General features: G+C 40.4%; 1 protein-coding gene across 2 annotated transcripts; it reads left to right on the top strand.

Annotated features, from left to right (window-relative positions):
* The first annotated feature begins 1,688 nt into the window (after positions 1–1,688).
* Positions 1,689–20,329, top strand: LOC145894513 (sphingosine 1-phosphate receptor 2-like). Of its 2 annotated transcripts, none has more exons than XM_082983130.1 (12): positions 1,689–1,760; positions 2,304–2,363; positions 2,498–2,581; positions 2,751–2,928; positions 3,571–3,712; positions 6,699–6,848; positions 7,402–7,555; positions 7,773–7,904; positions 8,252–8,457; positions 10,566–10,707; positions 15,557–15,720; positions 18,662–20,329. In XM_082983130.1, exons 3-12 carry the CDS (start codon positions 2,522–2,524, stop codon positions 18,780–18,782), a joined length of 1,449 nt encoding a protein of 482 aa, XP_082839256.1. In that variant the 5' UTR covers positions 1,689–1,760; positions 2,304–2,363; positions 2,498–2,521; the 3' UTR covers positions 18,783–20,329. The 2 variants fall into 2 exon arrangements, with proteins under 2 accessions (XP_082839256.1, XP_082839255.1); XM_082983129.1 differs by having other exon boundaries at positions 1,693–1,760; positions 10,566–10,701.
* The last annotated feature ends 58 nt before the right edge of the window (positions 20,330–20,387 follow it).

Here is a 20,387-nt window from a genome sequence, read left to right as displayed (position 1 = left end):
CTCAAAGTTTGTAATTCCACATGATTTGGTGCCGAGATTCCCACTACACTGTAAAACCAACTATAAGAACTATACGATGAAAAACAATTACACGCATTTTTGCCCGACCTCCAATCTTTTTACCTTCTCTTTATTCAAACACAACAGGTGCGAATTTCGAGGTAGTCACGACTTCACTCCAAAGTACTAAAACATGTCAGTGTAATGGCTGACATTTCCTTGGGCACGCCCATACCTGCTGAACCGCGACCCTGCAACCTAACTCCTGTTTTTTGTCTGAAAACAAAGGACCGTTACTTTTTGCTATTCGAAGAGGCCAGATCAGTTCCTTTCACCGCCGTTCAACTCGAAATTATCTAACACGGTTCGGGCTTTAGGATCCCACCCGATGCTGTGACCACGTTTGCGTCGTTTGTTGTCAAACCACAAACACATCAGAGACGCATTCGTTGTGAATCTGCGTGTTTTTAAGCTATAGACACATAAAATGTGATTTCAATTTACTGGACTACCAAAAGTGTCTAGTCATTATGTGAGCTACAAACAGATGGCCAATGTTTTGACCTAATATGTCTTATCGGTGCAGCTTTGTGTGACTATTATGGACGTTGTTGCCCGCCAAATGTCCAGGCAAAGACGCAACTTTGTGGTGACTATCAGATCCAATGATCGAAACAGTGGCTATCTGTCTGAATCTCACATATTTCATGAAATTGGCTCCATCATATTGATAGTGTGTAGCCATGTTCGGAAATTTTTCCATCAACAAGTTAGCAGAAGACACGGTATTACGTAACAATAAAGCCCACTTCCATACATCACGTTGTAATCTTTCCCAATGGTTTGATTTTGATGTAACAAATTTCTCGGGCAGTTGCCATAAAGTTAGAAGACGTTCATAGAGTGTTTTTAGCCCTACTTTTTTAACGCACTATTTACCCAATTACCTTACTTTTAATATGGTCTAAGGTTGTTTGTGCAGATGATAGTTTTCGCATTATTCTTTTGTCCGCTAGGTTGTGCCAGAGCGCATAAATACTTGCCATGGGAGAAGTCGTTTTAGCGAAGAGCTGTGACAGCGTGAACAATGCAACCTGTGTAAACAGACTCCAACCAACCATGGGACTGGCAGTTATAATTGCCATAGTTAATGAGTAAACACATGCGTGTTAGGCCATCAAAGGTTGGAGGTGTGTACTGAATTGACAGCAAGCTTGAAAGAAATAAAGCCGAACGGTTACGGTTATACGCTGTGATGTTTCGGGATATGGTTCAAGAAATTATTACAAAATTATGTTGATTCTTGCAACACAAACAACAAATTTTAGAAGTAATTGCTTAGGCCTTCAACTCCGACATACAGTATCAAAAATGTCAGTAACGCAATAAATGTTGTGCACAACAGACAACCGCTTTTACAAATCCTGTTATAATCGCAATAATCCCAGACTGTTTGGCAGAACTTGCGCCATAGTTCGTAGTATCATATTGCATTCTCTCCGAAAACCCGATAGCGATGCTAACGGAGGAAAAAAGGCAAAAAGCCAACGGTGTAAGAAACGCAGAGAGTCGCCAGGCCCCCGCAGAGAGCGAACTCTCTACCAACCAAAACAATGTATTTCGCGTCGGTTTCAATGACTGCTGCGTCAGACCTAGTTGATGTTCAAGACGCGTAGCGTAGCCGTTGCCATACCAAAGCGCACGCAGGCTGCCAGAGTTCACGAGGCAACTGTTTGTTTTGTTCGTGTCGTTGGAGTAAGGTTTGTGTAGCCATGTGTGTTAACAGGAGTTTGTGTTTGCAAGTTATGATAGACGTTTTGTAACGGAGAGAAATGGTCATGTCAATTTTTGCACGTACGGTTTTTTTTAGCGCGACGACAAGAACGGCCGATAACCGCGGATTGGAAAGGTCAATGTAACAGCGATTCTCTAGGTTATAACTTAAACTAACCGGTGTGGTCGTGGTTTCAACTGCCAATGTTTTTCGAGACTAGAACGTATTGTCTGATATTAACGCAGATAAAGTGCAAAACATTACAAATACAACAATGCAAAACAGATTCGCGTGTTTGTAGGACCGAAAGTCCGAGTAGTATTGCCATTGATTCATTGCAACAGATCAGTTCCCAATTAGTGACAAAATTGAGATGCATGGACACTAAAATAAAATGTAAAATTTGTTTTAAAGGCCTTCTGCAAACATTAATGTGAAAATTGTTGGCAATTTTAGTCAGCCAGATTCGAACCAAGTCCAATATTTACTTGGTAAACAGTTCTGCAGTTAACTTCTTGATTTTTGACAGGTTGTGTTTAATGATGTGGGATCTATCACCTGTTGACAATTTGTGAGACGCTTTGAAAATGTAAGTCCGAAATTATAATTCATTATTTGTATACTTAGTAATGGTGAGAAAAACAACAAAAATATTGTATCTGGTTAATGTGTCACTGCAAACATAAGTATGATAATATTTGGATAATAACATGTTGCATGCAGATTGGAATGTGATTTGTGTTCGTGATGAATGATACGGAATACCAGGATGACTACATTTCAAGCATAACTAACAGCTCAGAAGATGTAAGCAGGATTATTATCAATCATTTTTCACATGCAAACAGCAAAAACCCAAATCTTGTAATGCCTCTAAAACAACTAGTAACAAAAAATCATTTTTCTGTTTGTACTTATGATACTTTTCTTTTTCATGATTTACATGGGCAGGTTTTAAAACTTAAATTTGTTTTAGCCAATATACTGTGAGCCACTGCAGTTACTGCCACTAAACATCACTGCTGGACTTGTGGCAGCTGGTATTATCGTTGGAAATGCTCTGGTTATACAGGCCATCACATGTGGCAGTGCACGATTTTTTCGCCCCATGTACTGGTTCATCATTCATCTCAGTGTGTCAGATTTTTGTGTAGGTAGGTGAATATTACTTTAATATTGTAGTACTTTCACTCTGTACATTGAGCTCATTCATATATGTTTTGATACCCCAAAATTACAGTAACTGTTCTAAAAAAGGCATAAATTCAAGGGCAGTACAGGCAATTACACGCAATATCGCATGCTGTATATGCAAATGCAGATACTAAGCAAGCTTTTCTTTGATACAGTTGCCAGTGGTAGCAAAGCCAGTTGTCCATTTGGGCTGAGTTCCCCCTGTGGCTCGGAATGCATCTCCCTAGGCTCATTGACCTTTAGTATAGCATAGTTTGCATTTCTTCTCATGCGACCAACCGATTAGGCCAAATCAGCGTTCCTGTGGGCGGGCTAGCATTTTGCATCAGCACACTGACGCCCAATAATCCCTATCATTACATTAAAAGCATAACGCGGCAAATGCATTTGCATTGTGCGTGTGAAGTGATCCGTGCATTCTCTGTTGTCAGTTCTAATTTAGGAGTAAAACGATTATTGTGGGTGTAGGGAAAGTGTACCGTACATACACATGGGAATAATAAACACCTCGCAGTATATACCCATTAACTCCAAAACATTGGAACATAAAAATTACAACGTTTGCCGAGATGCATTCAATGTCGCTGTTTTGTTATTTGCAGGCGGGATGTTGCTTTGGAATTACTGCCTAGCTGCCCTGTTTGGCATTAACAACACTATGGCTAGTCTGACCATCATGCAAGGAGTCTGGGTCACCAGTGCAACATCATCTGTTGCGGGAATATTACTATTGGCCGTCGACAGGTACGGTTCATAGTAGTGTAACCCGGTTGCATCCACCCGCCGTCGTCTTGTTTCCAGTAGTAAATAGAAATGAGGGCTGGGCCAAATTCACAGGTTTACTATGTGTTTGTTGATGTATTGAACATTCACATTAAACGGTTAGTGAATTTTGATGAAAACAGATAAGCCATGCCCTAAAACCTATGGTCCTGTATGTAAATGCAAATTGTCCATTTGTCTTTACCTGCTATCCTTAATGGCTTGGCTCGGAAGGTTGATTTGTTGCCCGCTTCGAAGTCCATTATTTTAACGAATGCAGTGCAGTTCGCGATTGCAGCCCAAACAGAGGCAAAAAAGTTGCGCGCACTTTACAACTAGTTCCATCGATCACATTTACGTTGGCGCCCGTTGGTAACGACGATATTGCACTTCAGTCTTAGTGTTATAGTGCTGAAGTACTCGTCACGTAAAAGTCGTCGATGTACGTTGTAGTGGGCGATTGAAAACCTATTTCCATGTATGAGTGACTGCGGCTTGAAGTTGCGTTAAACGAGACGGTTAAGTACATCTAAACAACACAACGTGGCCGATGTTTAAATGCACGACCAAGTGTCACTATAATGTTGAAAATAACTGGTTAAATAAATTGGGTCAGCAACTGTTTCAAGACTTGGTCAAAAACGTGTGTTTACCTCCAAAAATGTGCTTTGCAAATATCCTGCAACACGTCCATTACAATCAGAGCCTGCGCAACGGCAACGTCTTAGCCTTTCGGCTGCAATTTGTGCGGCAACGGTAAATTGCTTTCCTTCGTACGCAGTACTGCACCGCCAGCATTTCATTACTCGCCTTATTAAGTTAGTATCGGTTCAAATAATGTCAGGTATTGCAGGTGGCCGCGCCTAAAAGCTCGTGCGCCATACATGCATTTCTGTTGTTTTTCTGGATCCGCTTACAACTGCTCTAAAAAATTTGTTGTTTTTACAAATCCGTTTGCTTTCAATGTGAGTCAACCACGACGTACTGGCCCGACATACAGGTTTTTAAAGCCATGATCATTGTAAAAGTATTGTTTGCAGCAAAAATGACCTTGTTAGGGCTGTTGGTGCTCGGTATCGATAAGCTGATAGTACAATCATATTTTGGTGTGCCTGCTTTGTTTGTATACAACGCAAGCTTCAACCGCTCCTTACCCGTAGGCATGATCTCGGGCTGCTAATCTGTTGCTGTTTATTAGCGCTATTCGATCAAAACAAACTACGCAAATTCCGCAACTGTATGTGGATGATATCCGGGCCTATTTTGGTCTATCTTGAATACGTATATCTTAGTGAAGGAACTCTAGCAGTCGAAGCTATGTCGTAATTAAATCTCCTCACAAATTTTGTTTGCAATATTTACTCAGCTAGCCATAACATTTTAATGTCATGCTTTTTTTAGTTGGTTTTTATACAAGAACCTCGATCACTGGCCAAGTATGGTTTCGGTTTGAAGTCAACATTTGTTAAACAACTGAACAGTATTTGCGTTTCTAAAATACAAAAATTATTTTTCGAAGGAAACTGCCGTCAAGCTAAAACAGCTAGAGTGCTTTCAATAAGCCGTTCTTAAATATGATCATCTTTATAAGTGAATACGGTTGTAGCCCCCAAAATAAACCCGCGAACCGCAAACCTGCGGCGCACTTCGACCAGTTTATTTTAGGCGATTACCGTCGAAATATCATAGTATTGATTTTCATCCTCAGCCCGTCGAAACCAGCAAGTTTGTATTTTGCCTTTTGTATTTACCAACCCCTCTCAAATACACAGCAGTCTGACGTTTGTTTCATTTTTGGCTTTGTCCTCACCGAAAAATCCGCAACGTAACAAATCAATGGCAACATAGCAAATGTAAATACCATGAAAAAATGCTACAAAAATTGTCAAGGTGGCATTTAAGTGCAATGAAGAAATGATGAATAATTTCCTAAATGAGTTCTTTCCTGTCTTGGCCGCATAACGATCTTCAAAAAATAGCGCGAACCCGATTTGGCCCAAATCGTTTTTTTGCTATATTTGCCCGCGAATGGATCGCTTCCTGGAATTGTGACGTCACTGCGTATAAAACAACGTTATCATTTGTATCTGCTGTTTTACGAGAAAGATAATCTCGATAGACGTTGATAAGAACGTGCAGACAACACGACATCGGTACAAAGTACACACCCCAGGTATTCCTGGATAAGATTTAAATCGCGCGATAAATTGAGGAGCTCGTTGATTCGCGTGATCGCGCCTCCTGTCGTTCATTCTACGGAACTATTCAAACGCAATACCATTGCCCCTCGTTCACACGCATCGGTGCTTGAAATCTATCTGCAAAGATTTGTTTGACATGGTGTTCTTATAGTTGGGAGGGTTTGAATTGCGTTTTTTTATCGATTCAAACAAAACAAGACTTGGCCGTTTGCTGGTTTCCCGGCCTAATTTAACTATGTATCATTGAACATTGACCTGGATTGTGGGGGGTGGCATTTCAAATACATTGTAACTTGAGTCAAGTTGTTGCCCTTTTCAACCTATAAGCTGTTTCGTTGAGTAATATGCACTGTAATCACTTACCAAAGCACTTTTGTGGCCACTGTGGTTTTATGGTGTGGTCGTATATCCGTTTTTAATCCCTCGTTCGAACCAGCTATAGGAGATACGGTTGTATCTTGATATATGCCCGGTAAAATCACGTAAAATTCTGCCCGGCTCATATTTATGGGCATGTTCCCCTGTAACTTATAACTCTCGAACTCCCGCTGTAGAAAAAGCGAAAGATACGTAAGTTAGTGATGTTTGGGTCTTCCAGAAGCCTCTAATATTATACACGTAATGTTTGATAGTTTATATTATTTCTATTTGACCAAAATATGTCACCCGCGGTTTTGATCACAGAAACGCGATTAGCAACAGCCGTAACAAGAAAGTGCCTTGAAGTCTGCAAAATGCATTAACCGCGATGTGATCTTTGTTTGCAGATACATGCAAGTCGTTCACAGGAGACAACATCGCATGTACTTCAACCAATGCAGTGTTGCCATAGCGATTACTATAGCGTGGGCAGTGCCCATTGCAATTTTCCTCTTTGCGCCACTGGTTTCCGACTGGTCCTGTGCAAAATCCTGCGAGTAAGTGTTTTTTTTCTGCACATGCATTCTGAAAGCCTTATAGTATTTGTTAACTTTACCTATTGCTTCAAATGTGTTTGTTTGACTTTACTTTAAAGTTATGTTTGCTTTCCTTTGTTGCTTTGTCAGTTATTATGTACGCGATACAAAAAGTCACACAATTCACTATTTGCGCATATAGGAATGTATTATTGCAATAAGGTTTACAATAGCACGTGAACGCAAATTTTACTTTAAAGTTACATTTGATTTCCTTTTAATTAAATTCTTAGCATGAGTGATTTTGTATACGTGGCAACACGTTTGAGCTGTCACTCATCCTCCTCAGTTGGTGTTAGTATTTTGTTTGTGTTAGAGTTTGGTAATCTACTTGTTAGCATGTGTTTGTTATATGTTTATGTTAATGCTTTATGTTCTATTTGAATAGGGTATAATGATATGTTGAAAACAGTGCAAATGGGTGTACTAAGTTGCATCCATTCATTTAAAGATTGATATAAGTTTACTGTAGTGTTTCAACGCTGATTGAAATAGAACAAATGTCTATTTTTAGATGTCAGACGAACCAGTACATGCATTGCGAGCCCATATCCGAATGTTCGCAAGTTATTCCGCCCTTTACAAAGTCCTATATTCTCGTCGTGATAATATTCGTGTTTGTGATGATGCCGTTTCCCATTCTCATATATGGCCTCATATTTTTAAGGGTGAGTAGGAGTGAAAATGGTCAACTCTAACCGGTGGGTTTTGGCGCTGCGTAGAAATTTTTTTGATTGGAATTGTTACGGAACGGCTTATAACCGTTTTTTTTGCGCGTATGTAGAAGTTTTCCGGTTTAAATATGGAAAATTCAGTAGCCTTAAACTATTATCAAGGGTGATAAGCGTGCAGCACAGGTGAGGTAGTGACTCTTGTTTATTTCAGGCGCGCAAAAGTCACCAACAAGCAACTGGCCAACGCATGCGCCATCGGGACATCAGACTTATTCGAACCCTCTCCGTTATTATGCTTATTTTTGTATGCTCTCTGTTGCCGTGTGGAATCGTTATGTGTATGGTAAGTGCCACAACGATATAGTGTTTAAGTAGTAAGTGCGTCTGCCTATTGTTTAATATCAGATGATACGTTTATTTAGTAAATGAATTCTATTTTTATGTAGTAAAAAGATTCAACTGTGGTAATTTTTTGTTTACTATAGGTTTAAGCAGTTTTAGTTAATGTTATCTTAATGTTGTTATTGCAATGGATGTGTATTTCCCGAGTTTTTTAGGATAACAACCTTAAGAATCATTAATCATTCATTGGCAGGAGCATATGTGTTTAAATACAGCAGAATAACATGTCTGTCCGTCCAACCGCAGCACTTGCAGGTCTCGTTGCACTTACGCTTATCCTTTGTACAGGATTACCAAATCGACTATCCTAACCCGAAGTTGACGGATTATGCTTTGTACGTCTTCGTCATCGGCTCGCTCAACTCCCTTGCCAACCCCTTCCTCTATATATGGAGAATCCCAGCGATCCGCGCTTCGTTGCAGAGACGATGGCGGTTCTGTAGCTCCAAGGGCACCGCGCTCCACATTGCGTCTAAGGCGCGCATACACAAAGTGTAAGTCTCAACTGTTGCGGTAATTTTTAGTTGACATGCGACGAAATGATTAGTGTTTGGCCATACGCCGTCAGAAACCTGAATATTCATTTCATTATTGGTATTTTTTAGCTGATATGCAACAAAGTGTATAGTTTTAACATATAGTTTTTAAGCATACGCTGTCAGAAGCATGAATATTTATTTCATTTGGTAAACGTTACATCGGATTGGAAGATTTTCGACTGGACGCGATGCCGAACAGTTTTTTTGTTTTGGTGTAAAAGTAAAAAGTTCCTGTGGTTGTGAATAGATTACTATTTATGCATTGTAAAGTTTGTTTACTTCACTGCTTAAAGAGCTACGTAGCTTAGGGGGAAACCGTATAATGAAGAAAGCCGCAAGGGAATAATTAATTATTTAAGGGATAAAAAATACTTGTAAAATGTATATCTCGCAAACTTTATGCCGAACTTAGATACACTCTTTCCGCATACTTCCAAACCACGGTTGCGTCAACGAATCCCCATTCACTTTATAATTAACGATTTTCAGTTATACACGTTGTAACACAACGCATATCAGGAAAAATTCAATACGAAAACCCCGTGGTTTATTATTGATTTGCGTGGTGTCAATTCCGGCTTTAATTGACCGTTTGCTTAACCTAGAGGAACATGAATTATTGAGCAGTGACACTTCGTCTGATCTATCTATTTGAGTTGCGTGCCGTTGTAAGGTACCGGAATCCAAATATCGAGTTATTGGATAGGCCGCAGTGTAGGTGGCATTTCGGCCAACTGAAATCGCGTTTTGCGTTACAGACTTTACAGCGTGCTTCTAAAACGGTCGACACTCGCGGTGGTGCCTGAGAACAAGAGCGGAATTACTCATTAAAAATTCATTTGCCGAGGTGTCGGAATTACGCCTGTTGCGATAATTTTACTGTCAGGTTATTGGGTGTGTTTCAAGACTGCGCGTACAATTTTCGACCGTTGTCGTTTCAAAATAAACATCTCCCTCAAAACTGTCCAATAACTTTCGTTCAATAATTTTAATTATTCGATAGACGCAGTACCGTTGTCGGCATTTTCTTATTTTGTTAATCTTTTCAAAAGGGCGAAAAGTGTCGCGATATGTTTTCCAAACCATGCTTTCCTATGAAAAAGGAGAAAATTTTGGAACACAAAGTCTGATCACATACAAATATCCTGTTGAATAATAAGACGCCGGTGTTGAGAGCTTTATTGTTTAACCTTCTCAAGCGTTAGATGTCATACTATCACAGTCGCGAGTGCCTTTTCCAAGCCATAAATAACGCTGGTCTTTCAATGATGTTTTCATTCGTTCTTGAGCGCTTTCCAAAAACTTACCGCTTTACCGTCAAAAATGCATGACTGCTACCTGTCGCGACGCCTGTGTGAGAAAAAAAGTTGTTCGTGGGAAAAGTTCTGCCTCAAAGGCGTCTTTTCCTCGTACTCGTCCTGCCAAGAGTCTCGTGGTCGCCGCATGCTGTCTCCATAATGGACAAGAAGTGCCGACAATTGGCGTTCAGGTTTTAATAACCTTTTAGTCGTTGAGATTCGCAGTAACGACGGTGACGTTTCGCGCTCTCAGCCAATAGGAAGCAATCGACAGGAAGCGTTTGCCTAATTGATTTGACAAGCGTTTCCCGTTTGCAAGCCCTATCTATGCATAGGGTATAAAAAAAATATTAAGGGATGGAGATATGTTAGCCACATTTTGACCACGTCTAAAGGATAAATAATTGATGGCAGGAATTTTTGCATGCAAATTTTTATGCAATCTGCGTTGTTCCTTGGGGCATTAAAACACAAGCTTGTACTGGCATTTCACGTTTAACGGATATTGACAAAGTTTACTATGCACTAGCGTGGTAACTATTATAGACTGAGAGATACCATATTATATTTTGACAGTTTAAAACCATTGAAAACCATAGTTTTTGTTTTAAACATTTCATAGAGTGTATTTATGATGTTCTTGTATTTTTACAAGCAGCACCAGCATAATGTATTAAGTCCAAACCTTCAGGGATCTCTACTGCATAAAGGCATAATAGAAAAAAAACGTTGAAAACCATCGCAAAAACCTTGCATTATCTTCAGGACGGACATAAACTCGGATATGGCGAGCGTCGATGGTCACGAGCCAATGCTAAACAAAAAGTTTCCTTTCTGCGGAAAATCAGGGTTTACTTCCAATCTCTCCGACATCAGCAATAACTCGACACCCATGTCACAGGTGAGGGTTTTATCACATATAACGTTGCTTTCCATTACTTTTGCAAAAACTGAAGCTAAACATATTGTGTGTATTTTTTTGTTCCAACTGTAATCCAGTTTTTTAGGTTTATTATAATGACTATGACCCTTAATGTTTGTGTGTGACATGCATCTATTTTTGTATATTTGTTTGAAAGCATTTCGATAAAACGACTGAAAATTTTCATGGGCCTTAAATACATTCCCAGTATTCGAGACGCAGTTTGTGAAACAGTACAGTTGTGTGCAAAATACTTGGAAGCTATTGACCTTAAATAGAAATGCCGAAGCAAGAATGCTTGACGTGCTGAGCAGACGTTTCAAACACGACCTGTGTTTATAAACATAGCTTGCACTAACAATATATGTGCATTGTTTGGTGTTTGCGACCCATGAAATACGTCGTACGACCTCCCGCATAGTCACGATCACTTGAAAGCCTGAAAAACTTGCTAAAAACTTGAGAGCGCATGATTCTGCTCACTGAGGTGAAACGCTTGACAGATGCAAGGCCGTGTCGCTCACTTCAGCTTTTTCAAGCACACCCAATTGACAAATCCGCAGTAGGAGTGATGAAAGCCCCTTCAGTATCATCTGGCTGTCAATTGTTTTGTTCTGTAATCACACTGACAGCGCAGCCATGTTTTATAAACTGATAACTGCGTGATTGTTAACCAACCAAGCGAATACTTTGGGACTGAGCTAGTCTAGCACATGTTGCAACGAACTTGAATCCCTCTAGATCATCGGTCGGGCGAGGAGATACACGATTTTCTACTCCTATATTTTTGATATCTCCGGGATGGTAACAAGTGTATGAATGTACCAATTAAACAAATAATATAATGGGCTCGTCGCGACTCAGTGGCAACCAAAAAAAGGTCAACAGATTTTGAATGCGCATACACTGTAGGATGGCCCGCAGTGTAATTCACATTTTAAAATGATTAGTGAACTAGAACGTGGCGTTTAAATTGTTGCAGAATCCCCATATCCTTTCAATCAAAATCAGCGACCTCGCTACAGAACATAACCTAGATATCCCTATAGTTCCGATTTAGCAGTAAAACGTTTTACATCCAAATACACACGTTTGATGTGGTTTGAAGTAAGGCATCCCTCTATCCTTACGAGGTTCGGACAATTCTTCGCTGTTTTTGTGTTCCAGCCATTCCCCGAGAGTTGTGTTTACTTTGTCATGATTTTGTTTGCTCAGCATTTGTATGCGTGCCTAGGACGATGGCTATAGTTTGTTTGAAAATCGTAGGCTCAGCCCGCCAAAATGTGACGCGCTTATAGACGCTATGACGTCACACTTAATGTGGCTCCGTTTTTATCTCGAAATCGATGCATATTAGGTTGTGAATTATGTACTTGTGTTTGTTTTGTGTGCGAAGTCATTCCTATGTCGGTTGTAAGTCTGTGCTTATATATGGATATGAATTGCCTTTGGATTCCCGAGCTCTGTCAAATTCACACGGAAGTCTTCGGCATGCGTTTGACCTGAAATAACGTCGTTCTGCACCTGTTTCTTGACCCGTGGTCTTTATGTATCGTTGTCATTTTCCTATAAGGTTTAGTATGGCAAAAATGGAAATGTGGCCACTTAATGGCCTCTGCTTATAAACGCGATAATACTTGAATATTTTGGCGATTTTGGTCATAGTTCTCTTAACTTCATGTATGCACAGTTGCCAGCACCGTATTACATACTCTGTATAGATTCATGGCTGCAATACACTTGACGCATCAGTGCCAGACAGTGGGGTAAAATGCCTTTACAAATACGTATAATACATGTTTGTTGTACTTGCCATTGCCTGATTGTATCAATATTTCTATGGCTGTGGTTTAGTTTTTCCGAAGTTCACGACGAAGTGCGTTATAAATACATATCAAAGTAACGATCGGTTTTGTCTAGCAATTTCCGAAATTCACCTAAGCCTTCCGTTGCTCCCATCTATCAATAACCACAGGTCGTGCCGTTGACAGAAAATAGATTTTCCGCTTTTCAGCTAATTACTCCAACAGTATTTTATTCCAAACCGTCCTTTGGTGGGTTTTCATCGAACCTTCAACCCAGACAGAGTTTGCACCAAAACCGCAGCCAGATCGATAAGCGAAGCAAATAAACTATGGTGAGGTATTCGACTGCACCAGCGTCTGGCTTTTCGCTGCCGCAGAAGAGTAATGGACCCGCCTTTCGTCGAAATCCCTATTAACCAGTGGAAAATTTAACCTTTTTTACCTAAATGGTCCCTTCACTGTTGACCAATTGAACAGCAGGGTTTGAACTCGTTAACAGTTCTGTGAACTGCAAAAAAAAATTAAGTATGTGAAGAGTATCTGTATGTGAAGTCATTTTTCAATGCTTTTCGTTTTCGATTCTATCTTTTAGTTCGATTTTCTGCCTGGCGTTAGATTTTGGAAATAGTTTGAGCGGAAATTTTTAATCATCGTATCGACATATTTCCGCACGTATGGCTTGTCGTCAACGATGAACATCCGGCCGATGAAGCTTGTTCATAACTGTCAATCTTTGCTATAGTTCCCTTGTTCGACATGCGTAAAAAAATCTTCGCATTCGCACATTTCACCATGTTATCGCCCTGAGGCCTGCAGCTGGGGACATTTATGGCAAGTTTCGTGAATGTACGATTTCACGGGACGAATCATTTCACTTGCGGTTTTCTGTACGACTGAGCCTACAAACTGCCTGCTGCGTAACCGGATTCCCAGGAATTTAGGTAACGCGATAAAGGCTTATTTGGCCGCCCGGTGAGTTCAGACAAGGCTTTGAAAGCCGAATGCGCGATTGCGAAAATGTGGCTATGATACAACTGGTCAATTTGGCAGCAACTACATACAACGCCTGGTTGTAAAGTTTGTATGTTGCTCACTACAGTGCGATTTTCTGATTTGTTATTCGATGTACGCGTGCAGCATGTTAAAACAAACAAATGAATAAACGGACATACAGCGTTTCGGCAACGACAAATTACTCCATTAAGATTATAGCAGGACTTCTTGCAAAAATGGCAAGTGGTTCTATGTCATGCGCAAACAAGCGAGTGGAAGATACGTATCAACGTTATACACACGTTGTTTACTGAGCCAATATTCCGACTTGTTTGAAGACGAGCATTTTCTTGTGTTGCGGTTCTTCGATAAGATATTACGTCAGAGGTGAAAGTCGAAGACGAATTGGTGAGGTTCATTCAAAGCCTTTGATTGACGTCTTGCGAACAAACACGTAACAAACTTTGTACTATATTATGCACAATTGATCGGCCAATTTTAAACGCCCTTGTCTGATTTAGGTGGCGTTGTTGTTGTTTTTTTGATGTAAACCAATGGGTTCGACCTGCAGGTTGTCTCAGTCACGAATCTCGATCAGGGTAATTAGGTCGAGCGCTTAACCGATGTTGCCAATTTGATATAGCAGCGACACCTGGCGACGCGCCATATTTCACTTAAATAGGTTTGAGGTTTAATTTTGTTCAATCTTGATACAGATCCTCCTGTTTCAGGGATTACTGATGTAGTGTTTGTGTGAAGCATACTTATATGGATCATATAATTCCGCACCAATTGTTTTCTCTTTCCCTTAAAACTCTACTCGAGTAGAAGGTCTTAATGACAACAAGTATCATTAGGTCGCAGTAGTTCGTATTTCAGTCTTATTTTTAAATTTTCTGTTGCATACGACTTTGTGTTCGGTATATGGACCTAGTACAACGGCATTTACGTATATTGGAATGTTCGAAAACACATGGTGATTTCATTTCAAAATGAACGAAACCTTTAAGAAACACCTCCGAAAAACGACCACACATCAGGAGAAATATCCCCCACGAGAGGAGCAAATAAACCAATTCACCGCAATCATTTGAAATCTCATTGACTCAATGACAGCAGTCAGACGTGGGCAAACAACCCGGTCCTTGTCTAATCGACTTACGATACGTCCGTGTCGCGTGTAGCTTCCTGTCATCCGCGACAAACGACATTTCTTTTCAGATAAAAAGCACAAATAACGGCCACTCCTCGAAAATTTTAGTGTTTTTGCTTAGTAAGAGCACCCGCAGTCCAGACGGCGGTTTATATTGCATCACATGTGCAATGACGCATTTGGAAGCACCCATAGACGGGCCCACTCGAGGCACTAGTGAAATGAACAGTCTCCTTCAGGGTGGCCCGCTGAGTAATCAAAATAGGTGTCTGTTGTTAGCGCCAGAAACGGATGCTGGAAGTTCGCCGCCGTCCTGTTTAATATTGATTTTAGCTGGCCGGCCTTTATTTTTCATCGAAGAGTGTATTGATTCTGATGACGTCATTCCTGCCCACCGGACGTTTAGGTAAATTTCGCCTTCCAAGTTGGCTCTGACTCCATAAGAATGCAAACATTATAATGGGAGTTAAACCTAAATCTCACCAAGCTAGTAGAGGGGCGTCTGATACGTCACATTCTCCAATACCTGTGCTAATAGTTGGTAATTATTAAACCCCGGAGGAGGAAACGAAAATGAAATGGATGCCTTCGTGTACAAAGTGTGTTAGTCTGAGCAAAATCGTTAATAATTGTTCATCATTTTCATGTACTTGTGTTTGAAAATTTATTGTTTCAAAAGTCGAAGCTGTTATCGACTGAATCTCAAATCTACGAGAGATTAATCTTGAAACAGTTGAATGATATTGAAGGGTCGTGCTGATATTTTTGAAAAATTAACATTTAAACTTTAGTTACTTTTACTAGCCTGCTCTGATGATACGAAATATCAACGCAAACGCGCCGAAAAAAACAGAAAGTCTCAAAATTCTTGCTTTGTTTGCAGCGTTCCAACGATGAGCTCAAATCATCGAAGAAGTCGCGCAAACGTTTTAAATTTCTGCAGCAACAGGAAATGAAGAATATTTCTCCCCGCTTTATCCAACCTGAGTCGACCTCGCCCCTGTATCGCAACTCAGGCTTGCAACCAGTGCGACGAGACGGAAACAAGTAAGTATTCCCTTGAAAACTTAGTTAAATAACTCTGCTACATACAAGTTACGAAAGAAGCACACCCGGACCTGTCTGAAAACAACATGCTTTTCGGTCAAGTTTACATAAGTTCTTTGTTTTTCTCTTGGTCTTGGTCTGTTTTTAACGAACTTTCTTGCAAAGCCGGCTTGATTTTTTGATTTTTTTTTATATGCTCGTGTGTACTACAAATATTACTGGCGCCTTTTTGTTTAATCTATTGGCGTCTAAAGGTTGTAGAGCTGACAGAAGATTGCCTCTTCGCTATACTGCATAATACAGGCAGCTTTGGGCATTTTTTTCCCAACTTTACTTGCCAAAATATTTAATTTATAGATGTCCGTAGATCAATATCCTGCTCTCGGCGCCCTACTATCCAAACCAGCACGATAAACGCCCATTATATATCCCTGTTGTCAATGGCAACCGTCCTTGTCGCTAATTAAAATTGAAGGTTATTGCGTCCAACCTTCTGAGAGAAAATTTATTTCGATTTTGAATTTAACAATCTAATGAGGAACGTTCGTCGAATTGACAATTTCCCCTGTAACTTTTGACATTCGAATCCCTCATTAAATTGTCTTAAAACTACAGGACCTGTGCTGCAGCTTAGGTGATGACCGACGTGTCACTCTTGCCCCTCTTGCGTGTTACCATTCCAAAATCTCAAAAAATAGTGCCGCACGACCAACGCCCGGGTGTTTGTATAACCATGACAATTCCATTTTGGTATTAGACGCAATATCTGTTTTTTCAATATTAAAGAACACATTGACGCTGATTATCTACCAGTTTCATTAAATTTTTCGAATTCAAACCTTTCAAATATTCTGCCTGTTTAGAGATGGTTTTATTATATCATTTGTCGGTCACTGCCCGTTTTTCTAAAGAAATGCCAGATAAAATGTAGAGCGATTTTTTGTGTTGCGATATAGGTTTAGGCGTTGACGGATTTACAACCAGCGTTTTTCATACAAAAAAACAAGTTCTTTGAAAGAAAATTCTCGTCACACACAAACTTTAAAAGTGCATATATACGCAAAATATACTCTGTCATCGGTGTGTCAGAATTCGCAAGAATAAAATCGGTCTCGTTACATCTACTTCGGTTACAAAACGAAAGCATGAGGTATAGTCAGCAGACCGCCAAGTTACAACCATACAATGCCACACCGTAATCCCATTATCGTAGTTTCGTGTATTTTATTCGGAAGAAAATAAATTTCCGATATAATCCCATTGTGGAAAATGTACATGCGCTTTGGGACGTCCCATCGCCACGGCGTTGTCTGAAAGGTTCTTGATGACGTGCGTTAGAGTCGTTTATCCGATTTGGCGGATTTAAAGCGGCTCAAAAATGTCACAATAGACTGGAGGATGGCCTTGGCATTTTTATTCCCTGGCTCGCTGTCGTTCGGTCTGCCTTTAATGCGAATTAGTGGCGTTATTTCGGTGCATTCTTACCTCACTTACGGAGTATCAAGTGCCAAAAAGGGTATGCGTGCAGTGACGCCTGAGAATTCTGCCAACTTGGTATTTTATCAACAGTGCGTGTGTTCGCATTGATTCGGTGTTGAACGAGAGCGAAATGTTGGGACCTTTTGCGATGGACTGAGAAAAATATGTTGTGTGATTATAGAATGTTTAATGGCGGTGTTTCAAGACCGACATACACCAGACTCCTTGCATACATTCTGGACCGGTTTCATCTGTTTGCCAGAATATTAAAGTTCCGTTACGATTGACAACACTCACTGTGTCACTTAACACATCATCTAGCTCAGTGCTTCCCAACCTGTGGGTCGCGAAGCATTTCTAAATGTTACAGTTTTCTATTAGATCACGAAATTATTGCATTATCATTACGTAACATCGTTTGATCATATCTCATTGTGGGTCGCACAATAAAACTTGCATTAAAAGTGGGTCGCGAACTGAAAAAGGTCGGGAAGCACTGCTCTAGCTTAACAGCATTTGCGCGATTTAATAACTCGCCCAATATTACAAAGTAACACAAACCTGCTCTATCTGCATCAATGCTTCCATGCTGCAATAAACGGTTATTAGCGACTATTTGAGGTCATCCCTTGCGTGCCAGGGAGACTCGATATTAAGCTTCCTAATTGCGCCCGGACTTACATTACGTCAACGATAAGCTCTGGAGTTCGCCTCGGGAGTCTCTGGTCTACCGCGGGTATTGACTTTCTGTCCTTCATTGCGTATCAGTGGCAGGCTCTCATGAGTGCGTAGAAGTTATCCTTTTTCGCGTGTGGTTTTTTTTATGATGTGGTTTATTTGAAGACGAACGAAGAACGGCTTTAAAATTTCTAATTTACCAGTTGTGGTTTTGTGATTTTGTTCATTAAACCGAAGTGCGTTGTACAATATCATTCAGATGGTGGGTTTGTTTGATTTGCCAGAACCATTTTTTGTCGCTGGTTCATGGAATGCAAAATACTCATTACTGGTTAACCACCGGTTTTTTTATGGAAGGGTACCTGAGAACACCTTGATCGCGATAAATTAACCTTGGATACATGTGGCCATAGAAAGTTTTGTAATACATTACGGGTGACATTTCCAGGTTTTAGACACACGCAAAAATTATTTCGTCGGTCGTATCGCCCTAAACGTAGGCAAACGACGCAAATGACGCAAATTCCGTTTTGTGTTACTTTGTTTCTACACCGAGTCAAGTTGTTGTAGCACGTAGTTTTAAACACACGACGCCTATGCATGTGGCTGAACTAATGGTTTTACTTAAGTTGCGAAATAACTGTGGCTGGCGGAATCGTCACCAGAGAACAAATTGAAACTGATTTATTTATTTCACAAGTTTAACATTCAGATATTAAAGATTTAAAATTATTTGTTATCGAACCGTGAACATTTCTCTTATTCTTAAATTCTTTTCACGCAGACAAATTGTGCGACCCAACCGTCTGTCCATGGCTTCAAGCGCGGAGGACAAACACGACAGCGGCGCTGACGTCATACTGCATCGTCATGACAATGACGTCAATAACACCAACTCCAAGTGACGTTCCCAACTTTTTCGATTATTCGCGTGTTGAATTCTTGCAAGTTTTGTGATATTCAGTTCCACCCAAACTTGCCTTTTACGATTCGGCTGCGAATATGTTTGTGTTCTTTTCAGCTTCCGGAACGAAAGTTGCATTTATATTTCACCGTTATTTCGGTTTCGAATTGGCCAAAAAGCGAACATCCACCAAACGAGTTTCGGGTTTTACCTTATACCATCCTAAGCCGGAAGTATTTACTACGATACACTATTATCTGATTGCCCTAAATTCATATTCCCCTGACGAAGTTTGCAGTAAAAATATTGTTGAAACGCTTCCACACTTTCTAATTAAAAAAATTCTTAGAAATTCCAGAGAAAAGTTACGGTAATCATCCGCAAAAAAATCCCGCTCACATTCGTACGACGCGTCTTGGTTTCTTTCCACAAAACCGTCCAGTTCGCAAACATTTAGAGCGGCAATATGACGTCACATATACGGCAATCGAAACGGCACATTAACCATATTAACTCCACTGTGAAGTTCACCCTTTGTTTGTCATTAGAGACAGTTTTATCTTCATAAAACCAACATGTACATTGACCTAAACAGTACATTGACTGTCCTTAACCTGTAAACCTAGTTGTACTTCACCGCTGGTTTTTACCTGAAAACGAATGTTCCTTGGAAGACCGTACTTACGTACAGATTTTACCAATCTCCGCGGCGTACAGTTTTTTAAACTAGCGACAGTTCATATTTATTTTCCGCCGCCTTTTTTTTGTTCCAAGCGGGCGGTCTTTCACCCTTCTATGTACATGTGCAGTGCAATGGTGCAGCAAGCTGAAACTTCTCCTTCTGTTCGTTACATTGTTTCTTTGTCTGTTCGTTTTACCTTTAAGTACGTCAGCAAAGGTGGTCACACTGTTTCCTTCTGTAATTTTCTTTCGGCGCGTTGTATCATTTCCCGTTTGGCTCCCAGAGCACCTTTTTTCCCGTCGACGGAAGTTGTCGTTTCAGGCATGTTTCAGTTCTGCAGGTGACGTATCAGTTATAGTTGCTACACAAACGCAAATTACACTATTCATGTCCCCCGCCGGTGATGTACCAGTATTTTTTCTCTTAGTTTTGTTGTAGTAATTGTTTTTGTGCGACACAACGTACCGACCCGAAGACCGTTTGCCAAAACTCGCATGCTGCTCACCAACAAACGTAACTTAGTCGCAAACAACATGGTCACATTTAGAAATATCCCAACATTTGTGTTGTTTATTTCTCGATTTTGTGTTTTTTTCCCAAATATCTGGGCATTTTCTTTGCATTGACATGAGAGCAATCAAGTGCTGAAAATTAAATTACAGAAAAATAAACAATATTGTTAGTTTAAACCGGTTTTATCCGGTTGCAGGTTTGAGCTGATGCGTTCTTGTATTTCTACTTTCTGATCTTTCATGTCAAAGCAATCGATTCGGCTTATGTGGGCGGTACCCCGCGGCCACGCCCCTTTTCACTCTTATTTTACGCTGTTGTCTGTTTGTCGGTTATTCATGAATTAAACCGTCTTCCGCGCTATGTCCACTGTCAGGTTTCCTGGTCCACATGGGCAGTGGTGTATGAAAGAGT

Source organism: Ascidia mentula, chromosome 3 (genome assembly GCF_947561715.1).
Source record: "Ascidia mentula chromosome 3, kaAscMent1.1, whole genome shotgun sequence".
Lineage (NCBI taxonomy): Eukaryota > Metazoa > Chordata > Ascidiacea > Phlebobranchia > Ascidiidae > Ascidia > Ascidia mentula.
Note: the sequence above shows the minus strand (reverse complement) of the source record. Positions and strands in the feature narration are given on the sequence as shown.